This window comes from Balaenoptera ricei, chromosome 4 (assembly GCF_028023285.1).
Source record: "Balaenoptera ricei isolate mBalRic1 chromosome 4, mBalRic1.hap2, whole genome shotgun sequence".
Classification (NCBI taxonomy): domain Eukaryota; kingdom Metazoa; phylum Chordata; class Mammalia; order Artiodactyla; family Balaenopteridae; genus Balaenoptera; species Balaenoptera ricei.
Genome location: NC_082642.1, coordinates 91,738,316 through 91,753,688, shown reverse-complemented (window position 1 = coordinate 91,753,688; position 15,373 = coordinate 91,738,316). Strand labels below are relative to the sequence as shown.

Here is a 15,373-nt window from a genome sequence, read left to right as displayed (position 1 = left end):
TCTAATGTGCCAAACAGGACTGGGAAATAACAACGGCCAAGACAGAGGAGGCAAATCCACAGGCCAACAAGCAGACAGGTCATGTGAGTATGTGAATGAAGGCACTTGAAGGCTTCCTCCAAAGGCACTTGAAAGTGTTATAAACCACAGTAACAACTGTATCTAATAAAACCACTTTGGGGGACTGGGTTTAACGGTGGGCTGCTAAATTGTGATCTCTGCTAGCATGGGGGGCGCCGCTAGGAGTGCAAAGGGTCAGGGATGACATGCCTATTCATTGGTTCCTCATTGTCCACCATGGAGGCCCTCCAGACCTGGGACCGTCCTCACAGTGTTCTCAGCCCAGTGGGTCAGGAGATGACTCTGGGGCATCAGATGTGGGCAGGACCCACAGGGACCCAGAGAGGCACCTAGAACTTGCCCAGAAGTTTAAATGAGGCTGCCAGGTCAGGAGTATGATAAGAAGCGGGAAGTCCATAGTAATTTCATGGCGATTTAGAAGTAGAGAGGGAAGCTCGGGAAGGCAGGTCTCCAGCGGGCATCTGGTTGAGCACAGATAGCTATGTTGGGAAGGGCAGCCACCTGGCCCTTCAGGGAAAGTCTCTCGAGGCTCACAGAGGAGGAGCTCGGTCTTTGCAAAAAGAACCAGAGAAATGCACTGCAAGGCCAGAACTCCCACAAGCCTGGGCTTGCAATAAATGACTCCCTTCAAGACAGCATGAGGCTATGGAGAGAGGAACCCACTAATATTTTTTTTTTTAATAGTGATTTCTTTAATTTATTTATTACTTATTTATTATTTATTTTTTGGCTGTGTTGGGTCTTCGTTTCTGTGCGAGGGCTTTCTCTAGTTGCGGCAAGCGGGGGCCACTCTTCATTGCAATGCGCGGGCCTCTCACTATCGCGGCCTCTCTTGCTGCGGAGCACAGGCTCCAGACGCGCAGGCTCAGCAACTGTGGCTCACGGGCCTAGTTGCTCCGCGGCATGTGGGATCTTCCCAGACCAGGGCTCGAACCCGTGTCCCCTGCATTGGCAGGCAGCTTCTCAACCACTGCGCCACCAGGGAAGCCCGTCCACTAATATTTTTGACAGACTTCTGTATAGCAAAGCTGTTGGCCCACCTTGCAAGCATTGTTCTGACTGCACAGTTGTGTGCTACCTCCTGTTTATTAATGCCGGTCCTCATCTGATGTAGACAAAGTGTGTATCATTAAACTCTCACAAACCACACCTATGAGAGTCTAGGTGTTGTCCTTGGATCACCTAGGGAGACTCCTGGGCCTCATCCCAGACTGATTTTCATCAGAATATCTGAAAGGGGTTGCTGAAATCATCATTTTAAACACGGGTCCTAGGTGATGATGAAGTCAGTAAAGTTTGAGAAGCATCGGCATAAAGTGGCACCAATGCTGTTTTGAGGTAGCACGGGCTTGCTGAGTGAAAACAGCCCCAGTGACATGTAATGAACAAAAGAGTAAATGGTATAGAACTGAGTACAAGAACTATCTGGTCAATCCTCCAGTCACTCAGTATACATTATGTCCTGGGCCCGGGAGCCCCTGAGAGTCCATGAAACAGTTCACAGTTGGAAGGGACCATAATTTATCACAAAGGGTGAGAAGCTGGCCAAGGGGGCCCAGGTCTCAAGCCCCAGTCGGGAAACTAGTGGGGCAGGGGGGAAGGTGCAGTGACTTCCTCTCTCTAGATCAGGGGGCGTGGGAGATGGAGAGGGTCGCTCACCCTCCTTTCCCCTCCTTAGGTGGATTCGAAGGCCTGCTGCTCCAATCCTCACCTTTCTGTGCTCCCATCCTCACAATACACAATGCACATTCTGCCCCTGAAAATTTAATTTGGGCTAAGAAATATCACTGAAAAGGTAAATAACCCAAAGGGAAAAGGAAGGCTGCCTGTTAGTTATGTTCCAGTGTAAATTGGTTTGCTGCAACTGCTCCCCATGTGAGCACACTGAGTGAGAGGAAGGGAGGTCTGGGGGCATGGAGGCTTGGGGAAGAGGGGGGCTGGGGAGCCTCTGTGGGGCTGGGGGTAGCCAAAGAGCAGGGTGTGGACCCTGGTTGTTTCTGGAGTCAGGGAGACAGGGCCAGGGGAGGATGTGCACCAAATGCCACCTCTGATGATCTTGACACGTCCTCCCATCATCTCAGAGACCAACCAGGAAGACTGCTTCCCTGCTCCACCAGTTCCTGCCCCAGCACCCACTGGCACTGCCCTGACCAACCGGACCAAGGCCTCTTAGCTGCTAAGTGCAATAGTTCTCATCTCAGCTAATGACCTACCTCTCTGCATCATTTGATGCTGTAGTTCCTCCCTGAAATCCTCTCCTCCCTCATTTCTTTTCCACTCCTCTCCCGGTTTTATCTAACTTCTCTGCATTTGTTCCTCAGGCTCATCTCCTGTCTTCTCCCATCTCTTAAAAGTGATATGCCCATCAGTTCTATTCTGGACTCAGAAGAAGGTTCTTTTCATCTTACTTGTCTTCATTGGGTGATCTCACCCACTTCTGTGCATATCTCCTGCCACAGTTCATGGATTTATTCATTCAGAAAATGTTATTGAACACCTACTATATGCCAGGCACAGTATGACTCCCAAGTCAAAATTTACAACCCAGATTCCTCTTTTAATCTCCAGACTATATTTCAAATTGCCTTCAGAATTTCATATATGTATGAAATTTATGTATGTATGACTGTGGCTGTGTTTCTTGAGACAGGGATTCAGGTACAGATGATTTATTAAGGGCATGATCTTTAGGAAAGACTCGTAAGGGAGTTGGAGGAGCAGAGTAGGAAGGGGCAGGACTGAGCAAGGGTGTGGTCTCAGATGAAGTCTAGCTGGAGACTGACTGGGGGAGTGAGAAGGCCCTGGAGCATAAGTCACACTTCAGAGTTACCCCACCTTGAGGGAAAGGCACCCCTGTATAAGAGAAGCACGGGCCCCCCTGGGGCAGGGGTATAACTGCCCAGGCATCTTTTGGAAAAGTGCACCCATCAGCCAAAGGTAAGTCTCCTGACATGGTCTCAGGCATAAGCTGATTGCTGCAACACTTATGGAGTGGGGAGCTGGGCACAGTGGTCAATAAAGGGGCCCTGGGGGGACACCAACTATGTCTCCTCCAGCAGCTAAGACTCACGTGGTACAGCTCTGTGCCCGGCACCATTGTAAGTGCTTTATGTGTATTAACAAACTTAACCTCTAAAGTAACCCTGTAATGTAGTTACTATTATTCACATTTTACAGCACAGAGGTTAAAAGTAACTTGCCTAAGGTTTCTTGATGGGTAAATGATGGAGCCGGGATTCAGACCGAGGAGGGTTGGCTCTAGATTCCATACCCTTAACTACCACTCCTCCTTCCTCAGTGTATTGAGTCTTAGCCTGGCCCAGGCACTGTGGGCACTGGGTAGCAAAATCAGTACAAACAGCCCTGCCCTCATCGAGGTTGCTTTCCAGTGAGGGAAAATGGACAATAAATGAATAAGTAAAATACATGACCCAGATGGTAATGAGTGCTAAGGAGACCAATAAATCAGGGAAGGGAGGTAGGGAGTGCTAGGTGACAGCTGCAGCTATAAATCGGGTGGCCCAAGGAAGACTTCACTTAAGAGGCATTTTAGTCCGAAGGAGGAGGTTTCTCTGCTTCTGTTCTCCTGCTCAGTCTGCTTGACCCTGGTTTACTCTCCCTCTGCACAGCTGCAGGGTAATCTCCCCAAATCACCTGCTCATGTTCCATCCCTGAATGACACCCTTCAGTGGTTCCTGATTGCCCTTAGGATAAATGCACCGCTTCTGCCATCGTACAAGAAGCGTCCTGACTTGAGGCCTGCTTCCACTCCTGCCTCTTCTCTGGAAGCCCTGCTTCTACCGTTGCAATGCCCGGACAGGGCAAGAGTACAAATGGAAACTCACATACCCTATGTCTAAGTATTGAAAATTAATCCAGCAAGCTAACGAACTGTTAGATAAAATGTGTTCTACCCTAGCACCTTGACAAACATGTCTTCACAGCGACCTAGGAGGCCAGCTTCAGATTCAGATTTGTTGGACTCCTGAGTTCCATGCTAGAACTTGGCAGTACAGGGAGCTCTGCCTTCGGCTCGTGCTCTGCCTACCTTCTCACAGCCCAGCTCTGTCTCCCACTGCGGGGGTCCTCACGCGTGCACGCGGACACCCAGCTCACACATCCATGTTTTAGTCACATCCTTGCAAATAGCAGCTCTTTGCCGCCCCTCAGGCCGAGGTGCTCATACTGGTGGTGTTCCTTACCCTTGAGGACTTGGACTTGGGAGAGAGGCACACGTGGGCCAAGGAAGTAGGTAAAGGCCTTTGAGCTGAGAATTTTAGGGTTTCAGGTACAAGGAACTTGGTCTAGAAAAGGATGGGGGCAGCAATGGTCTCTTTCTGTCAAGTGTCCTCGTTCCCTGGGGGGAGGGTGTGCAAGAGGAGGGTCGGAGCCCAGAATAGGGCTCTCTGAAGCATTCAGACAGCAGTTCCTCATCACTCTCTGCCTCTCGCCCCTGTGCCTGAGCCAAAGTGAATTACTTGAACTTTCTGAATATGCCATGCTCTTTTGCTTCTATGATTTTGTGATTGTGCAGACTGCAGAGTGGAGGTCATCCACTTGGCTTCCTTGCCCTAATTTCCCCCATCTCCTATGAGCTCCCTAATCTCGTCCCCTCATCATGACCCTTCACCCCACACCCAGTCACAAAAACACCACACGTAGTGGCAACATGGTGGGTCACATTATATAGTAACCTGAGCTTGGGCTTTTGGAGTCAGTGGTCCTGGTTTTGACTCTGTGCTAGGTACTTACCAGTCATGTGACCTTAGGCAAATTCCGTGCCTCAGTGTCATCGTCTCTTACATGGGGATAACCATGCCAAGTTTATCCATCATGAGGATAAAATGAAATAACGTATGTCAAGTGCCCAACCACCATCCCTGGCGCAATAAGTATGTGATAAAAAAGTTCTTTTCCCTCCTCCAGCTATGTTCCTTGTTTCAAACCAAACACAGAAAGCACCTTGGTAGATTAGCTGTTTTCACAGAAAGATGCCAATTAGGTTATCTCTCAGCATTCAGCCCCCGGGCCTCTTTCCCCATCTCCTGAGCTAGTGCGAACTTCCTAGAGAGTATTAGTACCTTATTTCTCTTTTAGTTGTCAGAATTCATTCGTTAATAGAGTGTAAGCTATTCCTGATGACCACATTTAGATGCTAGGATAGTCAAGCTCCAGCTCTTGGTAGCAACAGTGACTCTATGTTGTTAGGGACAGGCTTCTGTCATGTCAGCACAATTCTGGTAACAGCGATGGAGCCTGAGGAGCAGGTAAACAAGGAAGTCGGTCATCTCTAAGGGAAGGGAAGGCCCACAGTCACCGTGCAGTGCCTGGCATAAGTGGGTATGCAACAAATGTGAGTCAGGCTAAACGAAACTAAGCTCAATGAGAAAAGCCATTAAATCGCGATAGAAAAATAGATAAAAGAAATGATCAGGTAAGTCACAGAAGAAATTCTTATAGGCCAATAAGCTATAGCCAGTAATCAAAGAAATGCAAATTTAAATGTAATGCCATATTTTTCTTGGAAAATTGGCAAAGATTTAAAAAATTCAGTGACTAGTGCTGATGAGGATACAGTAAAGGGGCGGCGGGGGGTACTCTCAGCATTGCTGGTAGATATATAAGCTGATGTGCCCTTCTGTAAAGCAATAATGAGGATGATTAAAAAAGCTGTGGTGTAGGTATTAGATGGACTATGTGTCATTAAATGTAACTGTTTCAAAGAAATGTTAGACATGAGAAACAATTCTGTGTTATAATGAAAGGTAGAACACTATATGGTATGCAAATTGCATATACAAAAAAGACTGGAAGGAAATAGGCCCGAGTATTATAAATCCCTACCATTAGTATCTCTTATACAGATTTTTGAATATTCTAACTTTAATATAATTACCGGGTATTTTCTCATAATGGGAAAGAAATTCTGTAATTTAAGAAAAAGGCACATTGCTTTCAGACAATAAGGTAGAGAGAATTATTTATGGAAGACGCTGGCCACTTACTGACTCAATAAGTGTCAGAGAAGGAGAAGAGGTAACTCCTTTCCTTTGGGATATAGGATTTGTGGAGAAACAAAAGGGTCAGCTTTCCCCTTTGCTGAGTCTAATCCTTTGTGTCAACAAGAAGAAATGGAAAGACTGTCTCTCCTCACCTGGGGAGTTTCCTGTGTAACTGGGAGGCCCAGTAAGCTGCCTTATGCTTGAGACATTCACACAGTCACAGGAGCTGTGGTCTCTTCAAAAGTCTGTGACATTTTCATCACTGGCTGAGATTTGAGAATGAAGCCTGAAACAGGGTTTTGTTTCCTTTTGCAGCCTAAATCCTCCCATTGTGGCCTTGCCTGCAGTAGCTATAAGCGATTGGTAGGCGGTGGTGCATGACTATGGGGCATGCAACATGCACAGGGCTTTAACCTACTGCAGTCTGGGTAATAGGAAATTAAGCCAAACAACCTAAGGAAATGCTACACCAGTATTTATATAAACATGTGAATTAACCAAAGTCTATTTTGAGTTAGAAAATAAATACACAGGTTAAATAAATGAAGGATAGAAGGAAAGCCCTCTAACTACCAAAACATAGACTTTCTTCCAAATTGAGATGTTATAACTGTTTTGATCTTTGTTTTTTTTTTTCTTTCAATTCTTAGGAGTTATAAAGTCCAAGTGTTTAAATAAACTTTGCTACTTAATAAGTTATGCAGCAACATCTTGATTCACTTAGCCCTATCAGTTTCTGGTTTTCAAGTTGGTCACTGTCACTTCATTTGGCCTTGATTTCAAGAGTAGTTTCCCCTGTCTTAACTTCCTGAAATGTGCCTTTTTATATCCTGACTCTTATAATGGAAGTACACGAGACAACGGGACCACATCCACCGTTCTAAGCAGTCCCACCCTTGGCCATCTGAGAGTAATCAGCATGGCTCGGCAATCTGAGTTTTTCAAAGTTGACATACAATTTGAACTACAAGTAATACATCTTAAATACAGTGATGTTATCAATACCTTGTGTACCATCTCTAATCAATCGGTAGAATCGGCCTAGACCCCTTTATTGAAAAAGATTCTTTGGCCCAGGTTGGGTTCAGTGGTAAAGCATAGCAGTGGCTGCCATTGACCTGGGCCCGGGGAAGGACAGCGTTCATGCCAAGGACTGTCCATCGCAGATCTAAGGGAGCAGCATCCCTGACTCTAGAGAGCTTGCATTCAAATGGAGAACATATGATTCATCCCAGGAGCAAGAGAGAGAGACAAGAATTAAAAGAAAATCAAACATAATAGTGAATACCGAAACTGTAAACGTCCCAACAAGTGCAACTGACTACAGGGACAGCTGAGTTACTTGCTAAGCGCTGGGAGAAGGCAGATGCCCTTGGTCAGATGGGGTTAATCTCGAAAGGTTTTCTGAGGCAGTACATTTTGAGTTGGATTGGAAGGCAGCCAGGAGACCTGGCGTGAAGTTGGAAGGTTGGTCCAGATAAAGAGGAATGCAGGTTTCCAGATGCTTTTTGACTGTGTACTCCAAAGTCTCAGCGGCCCTGAGTGACCGTGCCTGACCTCTGACCTCCCCACAGTGAGGACGTGTGCAAACGTGGCTTCACCGTCATCATCGACATGCGGGGCTCCAAGTGGGACCTCATCAAGCCGCTCCTCAAGACGCTGCAGGAAGCCTTTCCAGCCGAGATCCATGTGGCCCTCATCATCAAACCCGACAACTTCTGGCAGAAACAGAAGACCAACTTTGGCAGCTCCAAATTCATCTTCGAGGTGAGGCCGACCTCTCTCTTAGCTCCCGTTTTCCTTCCCCTTCTGCCACCCACCCATTTCTCACCTGTACTTCTCCGCCTTCCTACCATCCCCAACATATCAGGGGCTGGTAATTCAGGATTCCTTGGCCGCTGTGGCCTTGCCGGTGAGAGTCTCAGAAGGAATAAGAGGCTCATGAGATTGTCCCAAGGGCACAGAGTCATTAGGCAGTCCTGTTACTACTGGTGAGTGTAAATCAGAGCAATTGTTTCTGGGGGGTAACTTTGTAATTTGGGTCAAACGCCTTAAAAAGAGTTTATATCCACTGATCTCTCAATTCTCCTTCTAGGAAAATATTTTTAATATAAAAATTAAAACAGAAAGGTGAAGAACTAATGATAACTATAAACAAAAAATGTCTACAAGGATATTCATCACAGTGTTTTTTGCAATAATATACACATATGTATACACAAATATTTACATGTATGCATATCTATACATGCACATATGTATAGTTCATATCCTAAATATCCATTAATTTTGGCAACATTAATACACAAATACTATGAAGCCATTAAAAATCATATTTAGAACAACAGTGTCATTGAAAAATGCACATGATATATTGTTTTTCAAAAGACAAGTTATAGGGCTTCCCTGGTGGCGCAGTGGTTAAGAATCCACCTGCCAATGTGGGGGACACAGGTTCGAACCCTGGTCCGGGAAGATCCCACATGCCGCGGAGCAACTAAGCCCGTGCGCCACAACTACTGAACCCACGTGCCACAACTACTGAAGCCCGTGCGCCTAGAGCCCGTGCTCCGCAACAAGAGAAGCCACCGCAGTGAGAAGGCTGCGCACCTCAACGAAGAGTAGCCCCCGCTCGCCGCAACTAGAGAAAGCCCACGCTCAGCAATGAAGACCTGACACAGCCAAAAATAAATAAATAAAATAAATAAATTTTTTTAAAATTTAGGGAAAAAAAAGATGTTATAAAACAGTATGGGCAATATAATCTGAAATTGGTTTTTAAGAGTATAGTATATGGAGAGGAAGACTGAGAGATACATGAAAATGGTTAACAGTGCTTTATTTGAGGTGGCTGGATTATGTTTTTCTACTTTCTTTTGACAATTTTGTATTACTTTTATACTCAGAGAAAACATGTTTTTTAACTTGATTTTCTAGAGGCCATATGTGTCCGCTGAGAATTTTTAATGACAACACATTAAATCGATGATTTAGGAACCTTTGTTCCAGCCAAATCCGAGCTGTTCTCCTTTCTCGGAACTCTGGCCCCCATCTGCAAGAGGACGAACCCTGTGTACGTGTGTGTTGGAAAGGCAGAGCTGCTCTTAATCTAGCAGCAACTTCTCGTTCCAGACGTTTGTCCCCAGGGGCCGGGAGCGCCTTTGTGTGGGGTGGTGGCCCCAACAGGTTGTGATTTGAACACAGCAACCTGACCACATGAGAGGCAGTTCTCTGTGTAAACAACACGAGAAATTTGACTTGGTGTAAAAACAGTTAACTCTCATGCTCCCCCAGAACCCCTTCCCAATGCTAGGAGTCCTGTAGGGAAATAAATGCTTTGTGTATTTTTGGTTTGTTTATACAGAAGCGGTGACAACAGGCCTATAAATTTATTAGCTGAAGCGACTGGAAACAATCTTTCCAAGTCTTGAAACTTTTGCTTCAGCGTAGCTGCCCAGCTTTTCCCATCTCCCTGCACCTCCTTCACCCCAAACTTAGCAAGCTTGTCTTTGCCTCCTAAACAAGAAGAGCAGGAGACAGAGGTGGGGGCTTCCAACTCGGAAGAATATTTATGAAGCAGTGTTTTATAAAGAGCAGATGCAGTACTTAGTGCAGACCGAGATGGTAGGTGCTACAGAGATGAGAGTCCAGGCTTGTTCAGTGGCAGATACTTAATGAATAATTAGTGAATAATCACGGGAGACTTCCTGGAAGTGGTAAACTTTGAGCCAAATTCAAAGGGGAAAGGGCTCTAACACAGGGCTTGTCAGGGTTTAATGCACAGAGTCTCCTGGGGATCTTGTTAAATGCACATTCTGACCCAGGAGGTCTAGGTGGGGCCTGAGATCCTGCATTTCTAATAAGCTCCCAGGTGGTGCCAATGTTGCTGGTTTGAGGGCTGCATTTTGAGTTGCAGGGATCTAGATCGGCAGAGGTTTGTGTCACTGGTTGCACGTTAGGAGCTTTTAAAACTACCCATGCCCAAGCTCCAGTCCAGGCTAACTAAATCAGAGTTTCTAGGGGTGGGGCTTGAGCATCAGTGTTTGTTTGTTTTTTTTTTTTTTTGAGCATCAGTGTTTTTTTAAACTCCCCAAGGGACTCTGATGAGACATAGGCAGCTCCTTCCTGTGCCTTTGGAAGGAGATAGAAGGAAAAGGGAGAACAGGAGGCGATGCTCAGAGAGCAGCAAGACAGAGGGAGACGAACTGCTTTTAAGGGTTCCAGTAAGGATGCAGCCTTCAGATCATCCTGATAAGCCCTCACAGGGACTGAGCACGTGCTCCATGCTGGTGCCCTCGGTGCTTTACACACTGTCAAGTTTAATTCCAGCACAGCCCTAGGAGAAAAGCATTACTATCTCCATTATACAGAGGACGAAACAACGGCTCTGTGAACTTAGTTTGCCCAGTTCACACAATTAGTAAGTGTAGGGCTGGACCCTGAATCCAGATATTTCTCTAGTAGCCTTTCCTTCTCCAGGAGAGAGAATCAAGAAATCCTGTAGGAAAGAAACAATCTTTCCTGGTACGTTGGGGTGGTTGCCTGTGCCGTCATTTGCTGCTCTGTGTCCTGGAGACAAACATTCTCCACTCTGCTCTCCAAGAGCCTGTGGGGCTCAGAGAAAGCCGAGGGCCCAGGCTCCCTGTCCCCTGAGCCCTGTTTGTTCACTGCATCAGAGAAGGGCATCTGCTTGTGGAAAGAGGCAGGAAGATCGCCTCTGAGACCCTTGCAGCCCAAGACTGACCCACACTGCTTAATCCAACCATGAGGATATCCTAGGTTTTAAAGCTATTGAGAACTAGACCCCCTAAAATTAGATTCATTCTGTTCTTCCAGCTTCTGATTCTAGCGTCCTAAGCCATGTTGTGGCAGACTTGGGGATGGGAAGGAGGAAGATGAGGGCAGTAGGAACATAAAGGCAGTCTTCCCTTCAATGGCAAATGGTGAGCAGGTGGAGAGGCTGTTTGAACCAGTAAGCCGGTCTTTTGAAACTGCTGATCTTAGCTGACCAGGGGGCTGCATGCTCTCCCATTTGCCCTTTTCCAGGCAGGCTGTGGTCATTATTATACGGACTTATCTTGGCCTTTCCCCTTGACTTTCTCTCTTCTGCCTACGGCTGCCCCGGGGTCTTCCCCTGACTTGCCCCAGCATCCCTGAGTCTCCCTCTCTGTGTCTTCCCCTCCCAGACGAGCATGGTGTCCGTGGAGGGCCTCACGAAGCTGGTGGACCCCTCCCAGCTGACAGAGGAGTTCGACGGCTCGCTGGAGTATAACCACGAGGAGTGGATCGAGCTGCGGCTCTCCCTGGAGGAGTTCTTCAACAGCGCCGTGCACCTGCTCTCGCGCCTCGAGGACCTGCAGGAGATGCTGGCCCGGAAGGAGTTCCCCGTGGACGTGGAGGGCTCGCGGCGGCTCATCGACGAGCACACGCAGCTCAAGAAGAAGGTGCTCAAGGCCCCCGTGGAGGAGCTGGACCGGGAGGGGCAGCGGCTGCTGCAGTGCATCCGCTGCGGCGACGGCTTCTCAGGGCGCAACTGCATCCCGGGCAGCGCCGACTTCCAGAGCCTGGTGCCCAAGATCACCAGCCTCCTGGACAAGCTGCACTCCACCCGGCAGCACCTGCACCAGATGTGGCACGTGCGCAAGCTCAAACTGGACCAGTGCTTCCAGCTGCGGCTCTTCGAGCAGGATGCTGAAAAGGTAGGAGGGTGCCAGCCAAACCTGAGCAGGGCTGGGGTGGGGGGGGCACGCATAGCTTTCTAGGGAGAATGACGGAGACTGCCAGTCCAACTTTTTAAAGCTCCTCTTGTGGAGTGTTCGTTATGTGCCAGGTATTGTTCTGTGCACCTTGTGTAAACTAACTTATTTTAATCTGTCAAGAGTCCTGTGAACTAGGTGTATTATCGTCATCCCATTTTACAGATGAAGAAACTGAGAGGCTAAATAACTCGGCCAAACTAGGAGGTGCAGCATGGCTGCAGAGCCCACGCTTTTGCACCATTGGACGCTGCCCCTCTCAGGGCGTGCCGTGCGTAGTTCAAGCCGGCTGAGCAACAGAAGTAACAGTGCTGTTACCAGCCACCACAACATGACTTAGCGGTTATTGCCCTGCAGTGTATTTGACTATTGACAAAGCACTTTCGCATACAGAGTCTCACTTAGTCTACGCAGCCCCTTTGGTCCTTTGAGGTGGCTGGTGGTGGGTGTTCTTTGATCTTGGGGCCGCAGTGGCAGACTTGACACAGGAATCCAGCTGTCTTCCATTTGAAGTCCAGGGCTCTCTTCCTGCCCTACCACTTCTTTCTGGAGGTTTTCCCTCAGCTGCTGCACACTTTGTCAAGCAAGATATTTTTCCAGCAGTGAATTTTCAAAGCTTTCCCCTTATCAGGGAGATATGAGAAAGTGAAAAAGGAAAATACCATGCAGTGCCTCTTTGCTGAGAATGCAAAAGTATCTCCTCTAGATGCTCTCCAAGCTAAAGAAGAGAGTTTACTGTTACATGCACTTTAAGAAGAGTGAAAGGGGCTCTCCTACCAGTTTTCTGAGAATAATACATTTAAATGCACAATACCACTCGTAGGAATACCATGACTCTCAGTAACCTGTGAGTTTTACAGACAACGTCTGATATAATGGTTTTGTGTCTTTTAAGAGCCCATGTTGAAAATGTCTCTAGGTAGTTTAAGTGACGAAATTGGGATATAGAACGATATAATTATGATCCCAGTTTATGTAAGCGTGCTAACATAAGTATAGCTGGAAGAAAATTCACCACAATATTAATAGTTTTGATTTCTAGGGGCAAGGCTTATGCTTGATTTTAATCTCTCTGTATAAATTTTCTGTGCTTTCCAATCTTTTATAATTTATAATCACATGAAAATCAATAGGTATAATTTTAAGAGTGCATGGCCCCTTTCTACAACAGAAATTTTGAACATCATTTAAGCCAGAGTTTGGGAGAGACATGTATGTAAAGGAGTTTTTGCACAACTTTAGGAGTTGCAAGGTTTCCTCTGGCCTTTCTGAGGGCTCTTTGCCCAGTGGCCGGGCAGCCTGGGTCTGACCCTGGACTGGCCTGGATTTGGGGTTGCGGGCACTTGGACTACAGAATCCCCATCTCATATCCAAGTGAGGAGAGACAACCAGGTCAGGAGCCAGCTGCTCTGCAAACCCAGAGGCAGGTACTTTGGCTCCTGTGACCAGTGTTGGAAAGGTTTGGAACATTTCTTTTTCACTTGAGGTCTCTGCTGCTCTGGGGCAGGAGATCTGCTTTAAAGCATCCTGGCCTGAGTGCCTGTTTCAGTGAGCCGGGACAGAAGAGGAGGTAGGGGACTTAGGTCTGCCTAGATGTGTCTGAGTTTGAGGCGCTTCACTGCATTCTTCAAGTTCAGGAAATGGGAAGCCAACATAGGGCACAGACAGTGCCCATCTCCAAAACAAAACAAAACAACATAACATACCTTAGCCCCAGAAGCCCCCAGGTAGGGAAGGCTGACCTAGAGTCAGCCAGGTGCCAGCCAGCCAAGCAGTAGTTGCTGCCACACATATATCCTCTCAATTCATGCTCGTGAGAATTGTATGGTATATTATTATTCCTAATTCATAGTGGAGGAAATGGAAGCTCAGAGAGATGAAACGGCTTGCCCAAGATCACACTGCCAGTTGGACAGAGCCAGTATTTTGTCTGCCTCCAAAGCCCACCCAAGCTCTTATCCAATAACCCTACTCTCCCACCGCTCCCAGGGTCTGCCTCACGCTACCACTGAATGCTGCTGGTTAGCCCCTGAGTCCCCTGGCCCATGATGACTCTAGGGAAAATCTCAGATCCCATCTTCTAATGCTCATACGACAGCAGGGGCTCTTAACCTTTCTGTGCTCTGGACCCCTTTGGTCTGGTGAAGCCTATGGACCCCTTCTCAGAATAATATTTATAAATGTACAAAATAACATATGGGCTTGGAAAATAATTATTGAAATACAGTTATTAAAATTTTTAAGTATAGCAACATATGTGCTTCTTTAGGAACATGTTAAACAACAAGATGGACTTGAAGTCTTATAACTACCATAATTTTGAAGTAGTGATGACCAAAACTGACATTTCAGGACAAACAACCCTGATATGATATGAGAATGTGTGTGTTTCTATTGATGTCAGAGGCCCAAGTATTGGTAACATTAATGAAGTTTGTTGCCTCTGTTCATAATTGAAGAGGATGCTCTACTTTAGTTAGAGGTGAGTAAAAATAAAGGCGTATTTTTTCCCTATTCGAATCCATGATCCCTGAATTCTGTGCGTGGACTGTAAGTTAGGATCTGTGCTCATACCTTAAAAAGACGTGTATGTGCATGCATGTTTGTGCACGTGTTTGTGTGTGTGTGTGCGCGCGTGCTTGTGTGTAGAGGGGGAGGGGTGGGGGAGAGAATATCTAAAACAAAACAGAGGGAGTAAAAGGCCGATGGGAAGAGGGCAGCCCAGGAATATTTCGATATTGAGTCAGTGGCGAAAATGCTGCTCAGGCTTGACCCAGCTGCCACAGAAATGTGCTGGGTGAGGGGCAGGGGAGGAAAACAGTCCTTTTAAATTGCTTCAAGATTAATTTAAAATATCTGTGCAGAACTAAGTGCCTCAGCCCTTGACTTATTTGGTGTTTTGGAAAGGGGGTGAGGAGGGTGGTGGCTTGGGTAGGAGTTGTGTGTGCAGATCCTCATCTAAACAAGGGCCTGAGGAAATAGTTCCTGCATGAGCCACGTCTTAGCCTCCCCTCTGGTGGGAGGCTTGTCGGAGGCCTTTAATTCCAGATCTGGGAAGCTCTTGGCAATTGGAGGAGTCTGATGATCACCCAGCTTCTATTTTTGTAAAGGGGTGGGCACAGAGCCTCCCCTCTGGCCCTGTGGGTGACAGCGTCTTTCCCCGGCCTTGAATAATGGCCAGTGCTCCCCGTTTACCAGCTGGCCTTGGGAAGTGAAACAACCCCTCCCCACCTTCCCCCGGCCTCTGCAATGACCCTATGCATGCATCCCTCATCTTGGGGGTGGTGGGGAAGGAGCCATTCTCTCTCCCAATTAAGCATTGAGGGAGGAGGGACGCTGTTTTGCAGATAATTCATAAAGCAGGCCACCCATTCATTTAATAAACTTCTGCCAAGCAGCTGTCATGAGCCCAAAACAAGGCACTTGGATAAAGATGAGTGAGCCAGAGTTTCTGTCTTGGAGCAGCAAGTTGTCATCAAGTCCTATTCAAGTCATCAATTTATTATTACTTACGTCTGGTGTGTGCACCTCACT

General features: G+C 47.0%; 1 protein-coding gene across 13 annotated transcripts in view; it reads left to right on the top strand.

Moving 5' to 3' along the window:
* Positions 1-15,373, top strand: part of KALRN (kalirin RhoGEF kinase) — a 655,749-nt gene that overhangs the window by 212,467 nt on the left and 427,909 nt on the right. For all 13 annotated transcript variants that reach the window (XM_059920949.1, XM_059920948.1, XM_059920941.1 and 10 more), the window contains exons 4-5: positions 7,658-7,850; positions 11,270-11,782. In XM_059920949.1, coding sequence (XP_059776932.1) covers positions 7,658-7,850; positions 11,270-11,782 — 706 coding nt within the window. The remainder of the gene's footprint in view (positions 1-7,657; positions 7,851-11,269; positions 11,783-15,373) is intronic.